Genomic DNA, 20,262 nt, shown 5'->3' on the forward strand with positions numbered 1-20,262 from the left:
GGAAGCATCCATGTTTTTCAGACACGATTCTGCTGCAAATCCACCCGTTTTTCCCTTTCCTTATTCCATTCAGTCATGTGCTTCCTCAATTTTAACAGGAGAGCAAAGCAGAAGAAAGAAAACCCCAAGAGTGGCAATTTTGAAGACATATTCAGTTTGCTATGATACCAGGCAGATGAGAAAACTCATTCTGTACCTTAATAAAGCCATTCTCAAGCTGCGGTGGTTCTCCACAGGACACTGGGTGGCATGTGGGCAAACTGCCACTCCAATTGCCAGTGGCCTCACAGGTCCGCTTCTTCTCTCCCTTGATGTAGAACCCCTTGTTGCAGCTGTAAGCCACCACTGCTCCGAAGCTGTAGTTGGCACCACTGGCATAGCCATTGCTAATGTGGGGAGGCTCTCCGCAGCGAACAGGGATGCACTGGATGCTCAAAGGAGAAGGATTCCACTGGCCCCCTCGAAGGCACTCGATCTTGGCTGAAGTGTTCAGAACAAAGCCTTCCATGCACTTGAAGCTCACGATGGAGCCAGCTGCAAACCTGGCTTTACTAATGGACTCCAGAATGCTGTATGAGACCGTGGATGGCTTTTCACAGAAATCAGCTATGCAGTGGGGCATCTCCCTGCCCTCTGGAGGCACCCACTTCCCTTCTGCATTGCAAAGCAGCTGAGAGTTGTCAGCCAGGCTGTAGCCATCCGAGCAAAAGTAATAAGCTGTATCACCAAAGAGGCGGTGGCCACTCTCTGGTGATGCATTTTCCACATGGGGTGGTTCATCACAGGATACTGCCAGGCACTGCTGGTGGCTCACACTCCACTCGCCGCTGGCTAAGCACTCTATGGTTGCAGGGCCAACTAATGTGTAACTGTGGATAAGGAAACCACACAGGAAGTCAAAAAGACAAGCATTGTCAAATGCCACGTATAGTTCCCTGAAGCCCCTGCAGTACAAGCTTGCTTGCTAGCACCCCAGAAGAATAGGATCCTTTACAAAAGCTATAATCAACTTCAAAAGGAAAATCTTAAAGCCTACATGTCCACAGGTGAGGTATCACAATGAGGGATATCCTAGCACGTCTTGTGTATATTGCTTCTCTCTCGTCCGTCCATCTGATTATCATTCCTGAACTTGCATTTTGGTTGAAACTACTACAATAAACCTAGCATTGTGCTGCAACAGTCCATACAATCCTCAAAGAAACAATCCCACCGAGAAATTCTTCCCGTTTAGCAGAACTGAATGGAGAAGAGAGATAAAAAGCCCATAAATGGCTTTTGGGTTCCTGTATCAGCCCTATCAATCTATTTTCACACTTGCAAGCAATGAGAAACTCCTTAGTGAGTTACTCAGAGATAGTCTTGCCAATAATGCACATAACCATTTTGTAACAACTTCTTCCTAAAAAATGTCATAAAAGCCACTAAAAAAATTAATGCTGAGAAGAAAAAAAAAATCATCGTTTACAATGAAATTCTACCACATGATTATTGTCAGTGTAGTTGTATTTCTCTAATCTGTCTCTGGGATGCAGTGAGAGGCATTACTCCATGCTGCTCATCACCCCACTTAAAACCCTGCTGCTTAAATATGCAACAGTTTAGTCACAGTACCTGTGACTATCTTCTTCCTCAGTTTTGAAATCTCTGTGGTGTGCTCTCACAAAAAGCAAAGATAACTACTGCAAAGTTCCCAGTGGCTCTTTCCAGCTGCAGGCTGGAAACTGGTTGTTCAGATTCTGATGGCAACATCTGTAAAAGTCCTTTGTCTCTTTTGCAGGATTTGTTTTCAAAGCCTCCTGACTGGACTCCAGAAAAGAGCTTATTATGTGCCAATGTTCAATATGATCCACTCTATTCATTGTCACACACAGCTGCGACCCTCTTTAAATGCTGCTATCCTATCCCATTTAAAATGCTTGCACAGGAAAAAGAAGCGGCTTTTAAAATCACAATACAGTCAAGAAAACAGAATATGGATGCTTTGCTTCAATTATGTTTCAAATAATATTGCAAAGCCAGTTTATAAGAAAAATACTGGCTTATCCATCTACCTTTTTACATGAAGAGGAGCAGAAAATCCTCCAGTCACTTGGGGCCTGACCTAAGTGACTAAAAGCTCTGCCTACCTGCTCTGCCTTTTGGGCAGAACAGTTTCAAGAAATTCAATACAACCTTCACAGTTTGTAAAGACAACCATGTGCAAAGGTTCTTGCAGGATCAGAGTCCAGCATTACATTCATGCTTGACATCATCAAAATGGAGCCTCATCTTTGATGAAATACGGTCTGAAAAGGTCACTACGCTGAGTAGACAAGAAATCAAAGAAAAATAATGCACCTCAATAAACGAGTCAGAGTTTTAAGGAGGCAGAATTTAGAACACCAGATCAGACAGTTCTCAAAACACACCAAACAGCTTTCTTATAGCCTGAAGAGACATACTCTTTATGTCAGGGCCTTGAGTTTACCACAGAAATACTAGTTCTGTAGTAACTCCAAGGGAGAGGGCTTCCTATTGGTCTATCATTCCCCATGACTCCTCTCCATTCTCCTCTTCTAGAGTGTATTCAGCTGCCATGAAACTACTTTAAGAAATGCCTATGTGTCCCATACTAACTTGACAGCCCGCAAAAAAATCTTCATCACATTTAATTTCCAGAGAGTTAAGACAGAAGCAGTATAAATGAATTAGTGTGCAGTTATAAAGGACTTGTGAAGCAGCACATCAGTTTTACTTGTCCTGACTATTAGCCCAGTAATGCTAATCTACATACCCTTCCTTACACGTGTAAGAGACCGTGTTTCCAAAAGTAAAGTTATTTCCATTGATGACCGCATCTTTGATGGCAGGAGGGGATCCACAAGAGACAATGTTGCAAGCTGGAGGTGTGCTGTTCCAGTTCCCTGAAGATGCACAGACAAGTATAGAAGGTCCCTGAAGGCTGAGACACAAAGATCATTATTAAGGCTGCCATTTCAGTCCAGGTGAGGAACAGAGAGGGAAAAAGGTGCTTTGCTTCTCACTGACTTCCTGGCCCCAGTGAAACCACGGGGAGTCTCTCACTGACTTCAGTAGAGGCCAAACTCTCACACACTGTTCATGAAAAAGCACTGCTGATGCTGTCAAAAAAGCTGGTCTTCAAATTATTTTGAAGAGAGAGCTGGTGGAATTCTCAATGCACTGTGCAGACACACGTAACTTCTCCTGTAGCTTTGCCCATCTTTGAGCCACAAAAGAAAGTCACGGGGTGCTTAAATATTTATTTAAGCTTAAAGATTTACATGTATGCCATCAACACCATGCCAATCCTGAGACTTGCAACTAGGCCTCAGCCTGAGACCTGATTCACTCAGGGGCTTAAACACCACCTTCCCTCAGAAAACCGAAGGAAATGCTCCAGTTCAGGTTTGTTTACAAAAAGGCATTCAGTTCCTTCAGGAGGTAAAGGACTTTGCTTGAGTGAAAGGCCACATACATTTGAAGTTGATGGTATTTTTTGGTATTTGTACCAAAATGCATTGTTACACACGGTGTGACTCAGTTGTCCAAACAGAGGTATTCAACACCACTCTGAGACGCCCTGGGTGAACCTCTGGCCTCCAGCTGCTATGTCAGCTGGCTATGGATTCCCAGTAGGTCCCATGTCATATCTGAGAGCCCTACACAGGTGTGTCTGATCCCCTTGAATTTAGTCTCAAATGGTATTACACCCCCATGTTTAGTTGACTGAAATGAGCTCAGGGGTTAATGGAAGAGAACGACACTGACCTGTAAAGCCCTTACAGACATAGCACAGGTCCTTGTCAGGGCAGTGGGCTCTGCCCACCTGTGCCAATATGTTTAAGACAAAAAGCATGTAAGAGGTGCTTGAAGGAAGACACTGGGTCCACACTTAGGTCCAGAAATAATGCATAAGAGGGACACTGTTTGAGATGGCTTCCCCTAGAGTGGTGACCACTTCTCTCACCAAGCTATGCTAGACAGGTAAAGTGAAAGAGTCACAACTGATGTGTTATTTGCTGCCTCTATGTCCTAAGTCCATGGTCAAAAAACTCACTGATATTGATAAAAACACTGCCTGGTTTAGTGGGGTACAGATAAGCCTACACTGCGGATCTACGACTTTACACTGCACTGGACTGCAGCTGAGGTATCCATTTGTATTAACACGACTAAAACATTCATCAAATGAGCACACCTCACCTACCTGCCTGCATCTGGGCAAGGCAATGCTTGCAGCAGGAAAATACAGAAAAATTTCAGACCTAAACAGGTCCATATGAGACCGCTTATGTCAGAGTAAATAAATCTGCTAGAGGTACAAGCAGATATCAGGACAGGCAGAAACTTGCACTTAAAGCCACATCCTTGGATATAGCATCACTGTATTAATTTTTAATTGCGGCATATTAGAAATGTGTTTCCAATATAATTGCTTACAAATATAAAACAGAAAAAAAGAAAGAATAAATAACTACTACAAAGAGTTCAAGGAGTAAATTAGTAACTTCCAGAAGGTTCTTTCACCAAAGGCATTGTAAAAGAGTAGTAAAAATAGTATCGGGTATGCACTAAAGCTGTAGGGGTATGATAATCTTTAAAGACAAATGAGAACTTTCAAAAATAATGACAACTATTTTTCTGAATATTCAAAATATGTCTTTGAGCTTGGTAGTAAAATGAAAGCACTGCATATATATATATTGCAAATCCTGAATGACCTTCTTGAACTGCTCCAATTTAGTACCTTCAAGATATAAAGAAGTCTTTTTAAATTCTATTTTAGTATTTTATCTTTCTGAGCAATGATCCCAGCTTTGTCTCTTTCAGACATAAGTTAGACCTTCTAACAAGCATGCCACCTGCATTTGGGTCAGGAACGTTCCTGCATTTACCTGTATCCATTGTCACAGGTGTACGATACAGAGGAAAGGTAGGTTGTGCCAGTGAGTGTGTATTTTCCATTGCTGATATCCTGTGGGCTAGGACAAGTCACCATTTCACAGGAGGGGGGAGGATGATTCCAAATGCCACTAGCAAGGCACAGAATTTCCTTTTCACCCACTAAGTTGTATCCATCATTGCATCTGAGTTAGAAGAAAAGAAGTGCTACCAAACACAGAGCCTTTTATGTACAATGTAATCAGCCATCCCTTTTCTCTCTTCATCCACACCTGCATACACCATCTTTCTCTGCATAAAGGGCATAAAGAGGTAGTACTGGAGTAAACATTCAGCTCTGCTAGTGAATAGCCACAGCTATAACCAAATGTCTTTCCATTACTTTAATCCATCTTGCTCCCCTCCTTCATTTCAACCACTCTCTCAATTCAGCCATACTCTCATTTGTTGCCAGATTCTCAATCAATTATTAATATAGCACTTCAAACATACTGAATTCCTACCTGTACACCACCTTATTGTGGTATGTAAAATTTGAGCCCAAAATGGCACTGTTCTCTGGAATAACTGGACCACCACAGGATATAGCTTTAAAAAGACAGGATCACAAGAGAGGTTGATACAACACAAATAAAAAAAGAACAGAAAATCAGGATTTGCTTTGTTTTCTCTAAACAGGTTTGAAGAGGTGTAAAGCCCTAGGTAACACTCGGTTCTTGAGTAAGCTATAACTGACATTTAGGGCTCTTTACCTGACTTCGCTTTACTGAGAAACTGGACTAACTGGAAATAGGTAGCTGGAACTGTTCTACAAACCACACACTTGACTGTCAAGAGGACTCCATATCCACCCCTCCCTATGGACGAAGTAATTACTTTTTTGACATCGTTTTTGTCACCCCTTCATTTTATCCTGTTGCTTCATCTCATTAGTTCTGGTTTTCTATAGAATCAATTTCTGCAATTATACCATGTACATGCACCAGCCTGCCCTCTCTGGTTGCTTTTTATCCACCGAAACATAGTTAATGATCAGCCAGCTGAACATGAGCCAGCAGTGTGCCCAGGTGGCCAAGAAGGCCAACAGCCTCCTGGCCTGTATCAGAAATAGTGTGGCCAGCAGGAGCAGGGAGGTGATCGTGCCCCTGTACTCGGCACTGGTGAGGCCGCACCTCGAATCCTGTGTTCAGTTCTGGGCCCCTCACTACAAGAAGGACATGGAGGTGCTGGAGCGTGTCCAGAGGAGGGCAACGAAGCTGGGGAAGGGCCTGGAGCACAAGTCTTATGAGGAGCAGCTGAGGGAACTGGGGTTGTTCAGTCTGGAGAAAAGGAGGCTGAGGGGAGACCTTATAGCCCTCTACAACTACCTGAAAGGAGGTTGTAGCGAGGTGGGTGTCGGTCTCTTCTCCCAAGTAACAAGCGATAGGACGAGAGGAAACGGCCTCAATTGTGCCAGGAAAGATTTAGATTGGACGTTAGGAAAATATTCTTTATCGAAAGGGTTGTCAAGCCTTGGAACAGGCTGCCCAGGCAAATGGTTCAGTCACCATCCCTGGAGGTATTTAAAAGATGTGTAGATGTGGTGCTTAGGGACACTGTTTAGTAGTGGACTTGGCAGTGCTAGGTTAACGGTTGGACTTGATGATCTGAAAGGTCTTTTCCAACCTAAACCATTCTATGATTCTACGATCTTCAAGACATTAAGTTCCCACCAGTTCCTTGAAAACGGGAGGCTGGGTGGAGAAGAAAGACACTTTTAATGCTTGCATTAAAATGAGATGAGTCTACGCCTTTGACACTTCAGAGAATCTGCATAAGACAGTACCACTATGAATATGACAACTGTTGGAAAAGCTTCAACTGGTGCTTACATCTCTTAAGACAACAGAGACTTCAACACCGAGACCCAGGTTTGCTAGGACAGGGTTTCGTTAGCTACCGTGTCTCTAAACGCTCTACACTACTACTTTCCCCCCTCCATCTCTCTAACAACACACATTACAATATGCATTCTTCCCAGGAACCACACCTTCACAATATGGTATTGGGTGGCTCCACTCTCCAGACTCCATGCATGTAAGTTTAGTCACTCCTGTCAGCTGAAACCCGTCTTCACAGGAAAACGTTACTTCACTGCCCACACTGTAAGTGTCCCCATATAAGTGTCCATGCTCTGGATTTCCTGGATTACGGCATTTCACTGGTTCTGAGGAGGAAGAGAGAAACCATCAATAACATAACTAAGTACCAGGTTATACAAACAAGTTGCAGGAGATATCCTTGGGAATCTTCTGAAAGTAGGAAGGCAGAGCACGTGGAAAACACTCATAAGTAGTTTACAGCCTTACCAGGTTTTCTCTGTTCTGTGTGTAAGCGACAGGCACTGAAGACTCGTATAAGTAAGCTAATCTTGATATGGAAGAGCCCTCTGTAACTGAGTTTGCATTCACTGTCAGAAGCAAACACATCTTGCAGTCATCTTTCCCTCTGTGAGGGAAAGCCCATTCCAGCATGTCCAGCCCTGCACATGAAATCAGCTCAGCTACCTTTTATCCCAACCTGTGCCACTATCTTGTCATCTTCATGCAAAGTTACCTTACTTAATGTTTCCACAGGCAGCTCAAGCCCTACTGAAATGCCTATATTCAAATATTTCTTCACCGCACAGCTCTTGCTCTGAGAAGTAACACATTGTGGCATGCGGCCTTCCCAGGTCTTCAGCACATGTGCTCCATGCACAAGAGGATTTTGCATGTGTGGGTGTCTCAGAGCAGAATCCCAATGACAGCTGTCTCCACAGGGAGAGGTGAGTTCTCAAGAAGACACTTCGTCACAGCCTCATTCAGGCCAAAGTGACCTAGAGATGTGAGCACGCCTGCCCTGTCCCTCCCTAGATATCAATTACTGGCAACTGTCTTCCACAGTGGGAGGCAAGATACTGGCATATACAGAACCTTGGAAAGGCTAGCCTGATGTTTTTCTTTCCCATACCTGCACATTTTTTACCATCTCCTGTGTAAGGAGGGATGCAAGTGCAAACATAGGATCCGTTTGTGTTGAGACAAGATGCATGCTCATCGCAATCTGATCCAACAGCACATTCATCAACATCTACAAAAACAAAAACACAAAAAAGATGTCTCTAGGGTGGTATTTGTAATAAGCATCTGCTTTAAATTTCTGTCTCATTAACTGTCAAGAGGAATCGCTTTAATTAGTATAATTAAAAATCACTCTTACTTCAATCACATTTTTGATGCACTAGTAAAAATATTTAGTATTTAAATTAATTGCTTTCTACATAATTTGCTATACAATATTGTGAAATGTGATAAAATCAGAGACAAATCCTATTAACCTTCAGTCAATACTTCCACAAAAAGTGTCTAGTTTGCAAGTAGTAAAAGAACAGACATCGTAACTCAAGAGGACTACAAGGATGTCATGAGGTTATGCAGGGAGAAAATTAGAAGGCCCAAAGCCCATCTAGAACTTAATCTGGCTACTGCCATAAAAGACAATAAAAAATGCTTCTATAAATACATTAGCAACAAAAGGAGGGCTAAGGAGAATCTCCATCCTTTACTGGATGTGGGGGGAAACATAGTGACAAAGGATGAGGAAATGCCTCAGTTTTAATACTAAGACCAGTTGTTCTCGAGGTACCCAGCCCCGAGCTGGAAGACAGAGACAGGGAGCAGAATGAAGGCCCCATAATCCAAGAGGAAATGGTTAGTGACCTGCTACTCCACTTAGACACACACAAGTCTATGGGGCTGGAGGGGATCCACCCTAGGGACTCAGGGAGCTGGCGGAAGTGCTCACCAAGCCGTTTTCCATCATTTATCAGCAGTCCTGGCTAACCGGGGAGGTCCCAGTTGACTGGAGGTTAGCAAACGTGACACCCATCTACAAGAAGGGCCAGAAGGAGGATCTGGGGAAGTACAGGCTGTCAGCTTGACCTCAGTGCCAGGGAAGGTTATGGAGCAGCTCATCTTGAGTAACATCACATGGCATGTACAGGACAACCAGATGATCAGGCCCAGTCAACATGGGTTTATGAAAGGCAGGTCCTGCTTGACCAACCTGATCTCTCTCTATAACAAGCTGACCTGCTTAGTGGATGAGGGAAAGGCTGTGGATGTCGACTACCTAGACATAGCAAAGCCTTTGACACTGTTTCCCACAGCATTCTCCTGGAGAAACTGGCGGCTCATGGTTTGGGTGGGTGTACTCTTCGCTGGGTAAAAAACTGGCTGGATGGCTGGGCCCAAAGAGTTGTGGTGAAAGGAGTTAAATCCAGCTGGCGGCCGGTCACAAGTGGTGTTCCCCAGGGCTCAGTATTGGGGACAGTTTTGTTTAATATCTTAATCAATGATCTGGATGAGGGGATCGAGTGCTCCCTCAGTAAGTTTGCAGATGACACCAAGCTGGGCACGAGTGTTGATCTGCTCGAGGGCAGGAAGGCTCTGCAGAGGGACCTGGACAGGCTGGATCGATGGGCTGAGGCCAACTGTATGAGGTTCAACAAGGCCAAGTGCCAGGTCCTGCACTTGGGTCACAACCCCATGCAACGCTTGGGGAAGAGTGGCTGGAAAGCTGCCCAGAGGAAAAGGACAGTGACCTGAATATGAGCCGGCAGTGTGCCCAGGTGGCCAAGAAGGCCAACAGCCTCCTGGCCTGTATCAGAAATAGTGTGGCCAGCAGGAGCAGGGAAGTGATTGTCCCTCTGTACTGGGCACTGGTGAGGCCGTACCTCGAATCCTGTGTTCAGTTTTGGGCCCCTCACTACAAGAAGGACATGGAGGTGCTGGAGCGTGTCCAGAGAAGGGCAACGAAGCTGGTGAAGGGCCTGGAGCACAAGTCTGATGAGGAGCGGCTGAGGGAACTGAGGTTGTTCAGTCTGGAGAAAAGAAGGCTGAGGGGAGACCTTATAGCCCTCTACAACTACCTGAAAGGAGGTTGTAGCGAGGTGGGTGTCGGTCTCTTCTCCCAAGTAACAAGCGATAGGACGAGAGGAAACGGCCTCAATTGTGCCAGGAGAGATTTAGATTGGACATTAGGAAAAATTTCTTTATCGAAAGGGTTGTCAAACCTTGGAACAGGCTGCCCAGGCAAATGGTTGAGTCACCATCCCTGGAGGTATTTAAAAGATGTGTAGATGTGGTGCTTAGGGACACTGTTTAGTAGTGGACTTGGCAGTGCAAGGTTAACGGTTGGTCTTGATGATCTTAAAGGTCTTTTCCACCTTAAATGATTCTATGACTCTGATTCTATGTGCTGTTACTACTAGTTCGGACAGACACTATGAGGGAGGCCTTCTGCATTAAACACTTGCTTGGGAAATTCTCCATATCTCAAACTTCCCACCTCTAAGTCAGGAAAACTTAGACAAGAGGGGAAACACTCTGAACATAAAATATGATCAGAGCTCCATCTTTGCTGAAGAGAATTACATTAGATGAGGAATGAGAAGTGCCTGTAGTTGCCAGAAAAGTTAAAATGAGTTCAAAATATATTAGCTATTATAATTAAGTATTTATACAGTAGTGCCTAGAAATGCTAGTTGATGATTTATGCTCCCTGTGGCTTCATACTGTACAGTAAAAACATCCTTCACTCCAGAATACTTCATATCAGCTTTCAAATCCTGACTGAAAAGAAGTGTTCTTGGTATGTAAACAATGAGTCATAAATTGCAAAGGGTTAGTTTCAAAGTATCTAATTGAAAAATGCTGGCATCAGGGATTATTCCTTATATAAACCAGACAGTTAGAGATAGATAGAACAATTCCTCATTTAAAAGCCCTGCTACAGGACAGCTGTTGAACTAGGTATACCATGCAGGCATATAGCTGAAGTTCTTTGCCCATTTCCAGGCAAAAAAGCAACTTGGTTAAAAAAGAAACAAAATTTACTGAATTGGTGTGTTTATTCTTCACTGCTGAATGAGTCTGGCCAGCATGAGAAGAACCCAACAATGTTCTGAAAAGGAAAGGAATTTCTTTCTGACATGCAGGATGAAAGCTGCACATTAAAATCAAAATAGTTGCCAATTACACAAGCATCAGGAGAATGCAAAGTGCTACCACAGCAAAACTGGAATGACTACTCCTCCTGTAACGTCTTGTAAGGCAAGGAAGAGTGGAAGGACACTATGAATCAGATCCATAACAGAGCAAAAGGAATGCCCCAGGGCATAGGTGTACCAGGCTTTGTTAGCACCTGCCTGGAGCGTGAATCAGAAAGGTAAAGGGTGGGTCAGGGTGCCAAAGCCACTCGTTTTCATTTTCCCCTTAGTCTACTCTGCTTTATGAGAGACAAGGCAAGCTGGGAGGTGGGCCACAGGGCTTTTCCTTCTCAACATCATGCTTCCTACTGTACAGACGTCAACTATTTGGACAGCCTTGCAGCATCTGCTCTGAGCCTACTCATCTTTAGGTCTTGGTATAAGCACAAAGGAGAAAAGCAAAGAGAGGAACAACAGACTGGATGGTCTGTTTGGAGGTTCTGAAGGAGTCCCGGTCGTCAGGATGCTATGAAACCAGATGGATCCTACTCCAAAGTGAATTTTGGCAGAACTAAAAGATGGTTGGCTTTTCTTTTGCTCATCTTGACTGAAAAAATTACGTTGTTATACCTACATAAAATTAAAGAGTCAAATCAAACACAAATCTGCAACTCCCATGTTAGGTGTGACTAAGACAGCAGCGATCCAAGTAGCTAGTGTATTCCAGCAGGGATCTGCTGGAGACATGGCCCTACAAGAACAGTCACACCCTGTTCTCGGTACGGAGTACAATGCTGGTCTGTCTCACCTTTCTGCTCCTGCAGCTGCATCTGGTCCATCAGACCCGGCTGACCAGGAAGTAAGTTATGGTGTGGCAACTATGTGAACTGTGTCTAGAAGTGCACTCCCAGCCCTCTCAATGCTGCAGTTGCTTGCTGACAGGCACGTGAGACTGTCCAATAAACCCCGACAGTGGAAGAAGGCTCAGAGGAGATGGGCAAAGGTGATCCCCATGAAGCTCAGGGAATAATGTGGGGTGTGGCTAACCACTGCTGTTACAAAGAAGCTGACTCAACACAAGGGGACAGGAAGGTGGCCTTTGTCTTAGGTAAACGGCTATCAACAGTTGAGTGAATCAACTGGTGGTGTAAATGCTTCTCTCTGAGTTCATTAAAAGAGTGCAAATGTCTCCCTGAGTTAGCCAGACCAGCACTGGGCGGAATTGAATATGTGGCTCAGGCGAACAGAGAGTATAAAAACCAGACAACTGGCAATGGGCTTGAGCTGGCTTCAACCCACGTATTCATTCCCAGCTACTGGGGACACCCAGTGTCATGCTGTTAATGTTAATCTTAATCAACATTAATCTTCAAAGTGTTATCATCCTGTGTATAGCCCTCACCCAGAACTGGGTTAAAAAAACCAGTTAATAAGAAACCAGAATGATGAAACTAGTGAGTGGGGTTTTGATTGGAGGAGATCAAGATGTATGTGTTTTAATTTAAGAGTACTATGGTGATGGATGGTTTGGTTTGTTGTGGATTCTATGTTGCTCGCTTCTGTAACTTTAAACAATGAAGACTTGTTGCTTAGAAGTTAGGTAACTAACAGGTGTGTGTTTTAGAAGTAGTGATAATTAATTTTAGCTATGGAAACTATAAACAGACGTGGTCCAAGCATGGCTCAGGGACAAATTGCGACCCTATAAGGTAAAGAGGAAATAAGTTCATGAAGAGTTCACTGCCCTGCCGACCACCAGAGACCACCCGAGACCCCCAAGAAGACCCTAAAGGCTTTAGTGCGCATGTGTTTAAGATGATGCAATATTATAATTAGTTCTCAGAAATGTAATGAATATGTAACAAAGAAACTTAAAATATGTATGAGAAGCATGGATATAAACAGAAAGGTGATTAGACCGGGTGTGCTTGATTTGTGGCAAGTCCACCGAGCACCCAGGCCTGAATAAAACAATATCTCTCCTGAGCGTGTGGAATTGGTTACTTGCACGCCGGGCACGAATCCGCTTTTCGGACAACAATGCCCGTAAGCACATTAAAGGACTGGTAATGGGAAATACATTGGTATTGTGATTGAACTGTGTATTGCAATTGCTATATTTTGCCAAACGTAATTTGCATTTATTTGTATTGTGTTATGCAGTATCTTTTGTATCACTCTGCTAAATCAGAAATCCTGTGCAGCATCAACTATCTTCAAATAAGTAAATCTGATATTAAACGTTACAACCTCCACATCTGGAACACCTGAACAGAACCTGGTCAGAGGGTATGGGTCACTGACAGCGTGCTGAAGCACAGGTAAATGCACACGTTAGAAGCAGAGAATGCAACGACGCCAGGGCTAAATGAACTTGGAAGAAGAGAGGCTGGGAGTGCAATGCAGGCTTATTAAGTATAGGCTGTGGGGCATACAAGAGGACTGACGGAGAAAGGTGCCAGAATGCAGTTTTAGTTTCACATAATGCTGAGCATTGTATTTCAGAAATGTGAGTATTTTGGAGTGTGATTTCTGAGACTCTGGTCAGCCTTCACAATTTCAGAATGAAATCCCACCCAAACCCAAAGGCACAGGAGAAGTGCAAGATCGCCAGCCCATGCAGCCACATGTATGGCACATCTCACCAAGGCAAGAAGGAGAAATGCTGTTCCAGCTCCCGTTGTCCAGGCACAACATCCTGGAGTCGCCCAACAAATAGTAGCCATTGTTGCAGTGATAGGTAACGGTACTGCCAGCAAAAAAGTCCTCAGCTGAATAAAATCCATTTTCTAAAGGCGGAGGCACTCCACAGCTGATTCCTGCAACATGAGTGAAAATAGGGCACAGACATTAGCAGAGCAGACACAGATCAACTTCAGAGTAATTCCACATGAGATCCACCACTGGAGATTTTTTCTCTGCAACTGTGGAATCTCGTCCGCAAGAGGCCTTTTCTGAGGTAGCTAATTGATTCCAGGTCTGGTGGAGGGTCTTGTTTTGTGGGCACTTGTCAATCAGAGACTGAGCAAGACTCTCCAGCTCCTGCTATTCTGCTAGCTCTGGAGGAGACATCTGTGACTAAGATCTGAGCAGATGTCCTTCAGTCACAGGACACTTCCCCTGATAATCAATGATCCTTGGTGAGTTTTAAGGAAAAAGGAGAAGTAAGTTTGCCTCCATGGAGGTTCCTGTTATTTCCCTTCACTGAAAAACAAGCTCAATGTTACTGTATTTGAACATTGCAAAAGTAGCTAACACATTACTGCTAAGAGGTTACTGTACTGGTCTGAGACCAGGGAGTGCATGAATGATGGAGAGATGGGAACCGACCTCACATACAATCTTGGGCATCACTTTGACTTTGACTATAGTAAGTAAGCCTTTCTGATCCCAGCTGTGCAGCAGAAGGCGTCATTGTACCTGCCTACCGGAGGTTGCTATTTACTCTAGCAGAGCTGCTTCTGTGGATCTTCATTTCAACCAAGATGACATGAGCTTATTCCAACAGCTACACAGCTCATCTTTGTAACTACATGGATTGTAGCAACTCCTTGCTCCCCAGCCATGTGCAAGGATCATACAATAAGACACTGTGAAGTGTTTAGAGCCCATGGTAATGGAAGCCAAGTACTTGGTGTAGAGGGATAGAACGGAAGAGCCTGTAACAAAGACAGGCTGCCAGGGGATGGGGACCTGTGGTTTTGGGGGTCTTTGGTAGCAGGAAGAGGAAAAGGATCCGGGTGGGTGAAGGCAGTGATTGCAATGAGCCTGATTCAGTCAGTAGAAGAACCTTTTCTGTACCACACCTTCCACTAAAAACCCTGTAGTTCTTTATGCAGGAAATAGCTATCTTCAACCCACTTTCATTCATCAGGTACTTGTGATCAGGCTGAGAAAGGCCAGTGGGCGAGTCTGGCCCTCATTCACTCAGGATGTTTGTGGCAGGTCAACCCTGTTCTGTCTGAGCTCTGTGCTCAACAGGTAAAACTGCCTGGCCCAATACAGAGAAATCAGAGGACAACACTAACAGGATTCTGGCGGCTTGTCACTGATAACACAGTGCAAAGAGCAAGAGCAAAGCTGTCTCTGCCAGTGAACTTACACTCTACCCAGAAGGACTTGCTTTTGGGTAAATACATGCTATTCTTTAGGCAGAAGAGGAGACAGATCCTAGATTTGTGCTATGAACAACTGAATAAAGAGGAAGACATGAAAATCGCATCAAATCTAGATCAAACTATTTTTAAGGGATTTTTTAAAAATTTGATGATTTTCCCCAAGCTACTGATTAATTTTGGGATCATGCAATACCTGCTTCTGGAGCTAATTTACTATTCTGCTGAAATGAAAAATATAGTCAGCTCCAACACATGCAACTGCAGTCACATGTGCAGTCACAGCAGAGGAGAACCGAAGGAAAGGAGAAGGCAGGAGCAGGAAGGCAGGAACCAAAGAACCTTGGCAACCGGAATGTATACAGCCCAGTTTCTTAGAAGAAATCCTGTAAGTCTGGGAGCACTCCTAAGTCCTGACAGAAATATCTGCTGCCTTTAAAGAAATTGTAACATACCAGTGCCAAGGCTTTTACTTCAAAGCAGATGTTTTCAGTGACATTTAAAAATCACAGAGATATTCTAGCATTTCCTGTGCATCTTCCACACTCCTGGTGCCACTGGGGGGGAAAAGTTCGGAGTATCAGATTGGTGATCCAAATAGACTCATTTCTGCCATGGGCAGTAGAAACTGACTGAAAAAGGTGGCAGAATCTGATCATGGTGTAGTTCCTGCTCAGTAAAACATGAGTTTAGTTTTAAGCATATATGTATATGCTGTAACATGGATGCATCATAGCTGCAGGGATAAACAGGCCATGAATAGTGACAAAGTCCAAATAAAAGCTAGGGTTTCCTAATCCTGCCAGCCCACTGAGACAACTCACTTTCACAGCGGGGAAAAGGCCGTGTCCACTGTCCCAGGTTAAGGCAGTGTTGAACAGAGTTTCCCACTATCTGGAAGCCTGGGTCACAGGAAAGGCTCACTTTTGACCCTGGCTTTAAATCAGCAGAAGAGGCCCGCAGATGTGGTATGGATCCTTGCAAAGACGGACAGTCTGTGGACAAAATATATGCATACAGTAAGAGATACAGCTACGTGCTGAAATAAATAAATTTATTATCTGATTGTTTGATCCTGTATAAGTTTATCCAGGAGAAAGCTTTGGGAAGTGCTATGTATGCTACATCCTGCTTGGGTTCAAAGGGTTTTGAGAATCATCAACATATAACATCAGAAAAGGAATCTGTAGGAAAAGAGGTGAGGAGGCAGTAGGTATTTTAATATCATCCAATTATTTTTAGAATAAAAGACAAGAAAAACGTCTTTCTGGCCCAACACCATCTTCACTCTTTCCCCATCTCAATTCAGGAAGCAATAAATCTTTGTCAGAGATTCCAATGAACTTTTGTTACAAACCCCTGGAATTCGAGGAATGAGGGACTGAATGTTCTAACTGTCAAATTATCAAAATAATTTATTCAAGGTTAGTAGGGCAAAGGCTGCAGGCTAGCATATTTAACCTCATAAAAGAGTCTTCTAATATTGTTCAGAAAAAAAGGGTTCTAGGAAATAAAGTTCTAACCAGCACAAAATATACTCTTGTAATCTATCTTCACTCTTCCAACAACTCCTGGCAGGAAATCTGGCCAGGCTAGTACATTTCCTTTTTGCAGTTCTTCTGGACAGGATGTAGCCAGAGATTTTACCTATGGATTTAAAACAGTTGATTAGGTGCTGTTTAAGGACCATGTAGGAAAAGAATGTAAAAAATATTCCTTCCATGTCTGCATGCAACACTAGAACAAACCATTGAGTAAGTGATGCTCCTCCTTTCTAACACAAGAGGCTTTTGGCTGAACTACTTGTTGTTCTGTACTTAAAAGCCAGCTAGCTGTGGACAGGCAGGTACTGAGGCAATATCTGAAGGAATACTTGTCATACAAGCAAAGCATAAAACACAGTTCTTGAAACACAATTGCGTTTGTTAGTGTGAAAGAGAAATGTATTTATGTCACAGAAAAAGGCAAATATGAGAACACAACCTGAAGTGAAAACTTGATGTATTTGCAGAAAAATGTCAAATAGGAGCCAAATGGAACTTAATGTTGAAGGTCTGCATTCTGCAAACTCTGCTAGCACTGCACCACGTTTAAGGAACAGAAATACAAAAAGGAGCAGTTTAATAAAGCAATTTGTTGTTTCCAGGACAAGAGTTTTGTGAATTCTACGCACTAGGCTCTTCAAAACACGGCAGGCAAGGCCTACCCACACCAACACTACCAGCCGTATTGGCATTGACTTCAACCAAAGCAGGACAGGGCCATAACTAACCATGTGCTGAAACAGGAATTATATAGGCAAACTAAGGACAGGAGAAAGAAAGGAACACACTGTTAGATCAACAGCAGATTAATATCTTGAGAGCAGATCTGGTCAAATATCTTAGATGGAAAAGTTTTCCATTTAAAACATAACTCCTTGAATGGCATCATTAGGGGTTTCTTTTGCATTCTTACTATAAAAAACTGAAATGCCAATGGGAATCCTTAAGCTGTTTCAGTATTTATTTTAATGTAAAAAAAAAAAATTACTTCGGTAAGGTAAAAATATTTCTACTTCTTCACTGTGGCTCTGAGAATCTATTAAACATAGTGGCCTTGTTATATTTCTATCTGGCCACCAATAGAAGGAGCTTAGGGATTACAACCCCAGATGGCACAGCACTTCGAAGCTATTCAGACACCAGTGTAAATTATATGCAATGTTAAGAATATGCAGATAGACCCTTAATGATGGGATGTCACGTAAATATTCCATAGTGGTCCCCTGGAAGGAGCTCAGATGTCCCAACCCCAACATTTGTAAAAAAGATGGCCATCTAGTTCCATCGGATGCTCAGGGAGATTGCTACTACATGAAAATGTTTTAAAACTGCAAATGAAAGACCAGGGCTTTGGATTCACTCTGCATTGCCTTTGTTCACTATAACTCCAAGAACAGAAAAGAAATAGTCCCAGAAGGTGACTGAGACTAAGGTGTATTATTGGCACAGTACTCCCCATTACGTTTCTCCCTATCAGGGCAGATGCAGTCATATCTCAGCCATGGAATTGCTAAAAAAAACATATATGCACTGAGGAGGATAAATGTGCAGTAAAGGGATAATTAAGGATTTCCTCTTCTTTTAAGATATCAGAAAGGGAAGTGGTCTATGGAGAAAAGATGGTTATTCAGTTAAGAGAACATGGTAGTAATTAGGCTACCGAGACTACTTCCTACGCTTTGGCTCTTCTGTACTGGAGGGTCATTCCAGTAATTGCCTGGCAGGGAGAAAGGAACGTTTCCTTCAGCAGCGTGAAAAAATGAATTAAGATGAGCAACAATAAGCAGCCCAGTGGGCTGTGTACATCTCAGCACAGCCAGCCTACCCATACTATACATGCAGCATGGCTTCAGGGCACAGCTAGCTGGTTAGAAAGCACAGGTTTGCCCAGTTCATGTCGAACAGTAGGGAAACTGCCTTTCTCAGAAAGGTGACTGGCTTCTGTCAAGTCTCCAGCAGATGAAATCAACTAACAAGAATAATGTGCTATACTGTCTGCCTGTGTGAGAAAGGAAGGTACACCATGAACCTCAGACCGAATTATTCTCACATTCGCCCTACCCTGAACTCCAGTGATGTGGATCAGGCTCTTCTAGAGTCAGCTTAGCTGGAGAAAAGAGCAACCTGCTCTGTTTATTCTGAGGTAATTTCAAAGACCTCACTTCAACAGTAAGTGCTGATGGAAACTGCTTAGGCCAAGGGCTGCAAATAAACTGCAAGGAATCTGCAGGGAAAAATTTCCAGTGTGGGAAAGGCAGGTTTGGGAATCAGCCCTTCCAAGCCATATGGTGGAGAATGGAGGACCAGAAAGGACCTCACAGTCCCATATAGACAATGCATATTTCTACTGCTGTCTACTCAGCAACAAACAACCAGACTGTTGGTTTACCTATACAAAATTAATGTGCAAGTGGATGAGCAACTAAAGTACACAAAGAAAAATCTTAAAGAGTGGACTTTGCCTTTACGTTATTCACTGGGCAACATATTCTGTCACGCTGCTTTCCTTTATGGCTGAGAATAGGAAGGTAAGACTTACCGAACAGTTCCAGCTGGCCACAACAAAACTGATAATAACAGATAATGATAGTGATTTACCATCCCAAGCTCCAAAATGAATGAGGTAAAAATTTTATAGGAAGCTTATTTGGCTCAGCTCCCTGTCTAGTCTCACATCTGTCTTTTCAGATGAGTAATATGGATACCATGAAGAGCAGGATTTTCTTCCTTGTTCTAACTGTATTGCATTTGAAGCAAATGGGAATTTAATCACGCCTGTCATTAAAGACAGACGACTACTGAGAAAGACTCAGAAAATCGTACTTAACCTCTTCACCAGTGCGTCCTGTAAAATCACATGTATACTTATCAGCCTCAAAACTGCTAGTGAACAAAAACCTGAAGATTTGACTTGGCAATGCAACAGTTAGTGACCTCAAAAGCCAAGAACAGTAGCAGATTGCTGGGTAGTTCTGAACCTAGCAGAAAGCCAAAGTAGCAAAGAAAAGGAGAAAGAAGCAGAGGAGACATTTGGATGCTAGAACCAAAGATTCTGCTTTACTTCTATTTTCTGTTCATTTTGTTATTTCTTATTTGGATCATGGATAACAAACAGTGATAAACCACCAAATAGTGGTAAAACCTTAAAAAAGCACCAGAAGAGCAAAACCTTTTAATCCAAAACCTCTTCCCCCAAGAAATGCCTCTAACTTTGAACATTAGTCCTTGCTGTTCAAGTGTTACCAACAGTTTAATAATTTCTGACCTTCAGGATTGAAATACTAATGACCAGGAAGTGGTGATGGAGCACACCGTCATCAGGTTTGCAGAAAATATCAAACTGGGAGGCCCAGTCTGCAGGTCTGTCTCTGCTCAAGGACAGAGCTGCATCTTTAGGGACCTCGACAGGCTGGAGGAATGGGCCAACACAGACCTCATGAAATTCAACAAGAACAAACAGGAAGGAAAAACCTTTGAATGATGCAGGCTGGCGAAAGCCTGGAGAGGCAGTAGCTCTGTGGAAAAGGACCTAGGGGCTCTGGCAGGTGGTGAGCTGAGTGTCGGCCAGCTGTGTGCCCTGGCAATAATGAGGACCAACAGCATCCTCGGCTGTGTAAACAGGGTGACAACCAGAAAACCAAGGAAGGGATTATTCCCTCTTCTCAGTGCTTATTAGACCACATCTGGA

General features: G+C 43.4%; 1 protein-coding gene across 1 annotated transcript in view; it reads right to left on the reverse strand.

The window, feature by feature from the left end:
* SVEP1 (sushi, von Willebrand factor type A, EGF and pentraxin domain containing 1) overlaps positions 1-20,262 on the reverse strand; it is a 138,563-nt gene that overhangs the window by 30,933 nt on the left and 87,368 nt on the right. The window contains exons 29-37 of the mRNA XM_075137410.1: positions 16,554-16,677; positions 15,855-16,025; positions 13,561-13,734; positions 7,897-8,016; positions 6,935-7,111; positions 5,409-5,493; positions 4,899-5,090; positions 2,777-2,944; positions 197-869 (exon numbers count right to left, since the gene is read on the reverse strand). Coding sequence (XP_074993511.1) covers positions 197-869; positions 2,777-2,944; positions 4,899-5,090; positions 5,409-5,493; positions 6,935-7,111; positions 7,897-8,016; positions 13,561-13,734; positions 15,855-16,025; positions 16,554-16,677 — 1,884 coding nt within the window. The remainder of the gene's footprint in view (positions 1-196; positions 870-2,776; positions 2,945-4,898; positions 5,091-5,408; positions 5,494-6,934; positions 7,112-7,896; positions 8,017-13,560; positions 13,735-15,854; positions 16,026-16,553; positions 16,678-20,262) is intronic.

Source organism: Calonectris borealis, chromosome Z (assembly GCF_964195595.1).
Source record: "Calonectris borealis chromosome Z, bCalBor7.hap1.2, whole genome shotgun sequence".
Classification (NCBI taxonomy): domain Eukaryota; kingdom Metazoa; phylum Chordata; class Aves; order Procellariiformes; family Procellariidae; genus Calonectris; species Calonectris borealis.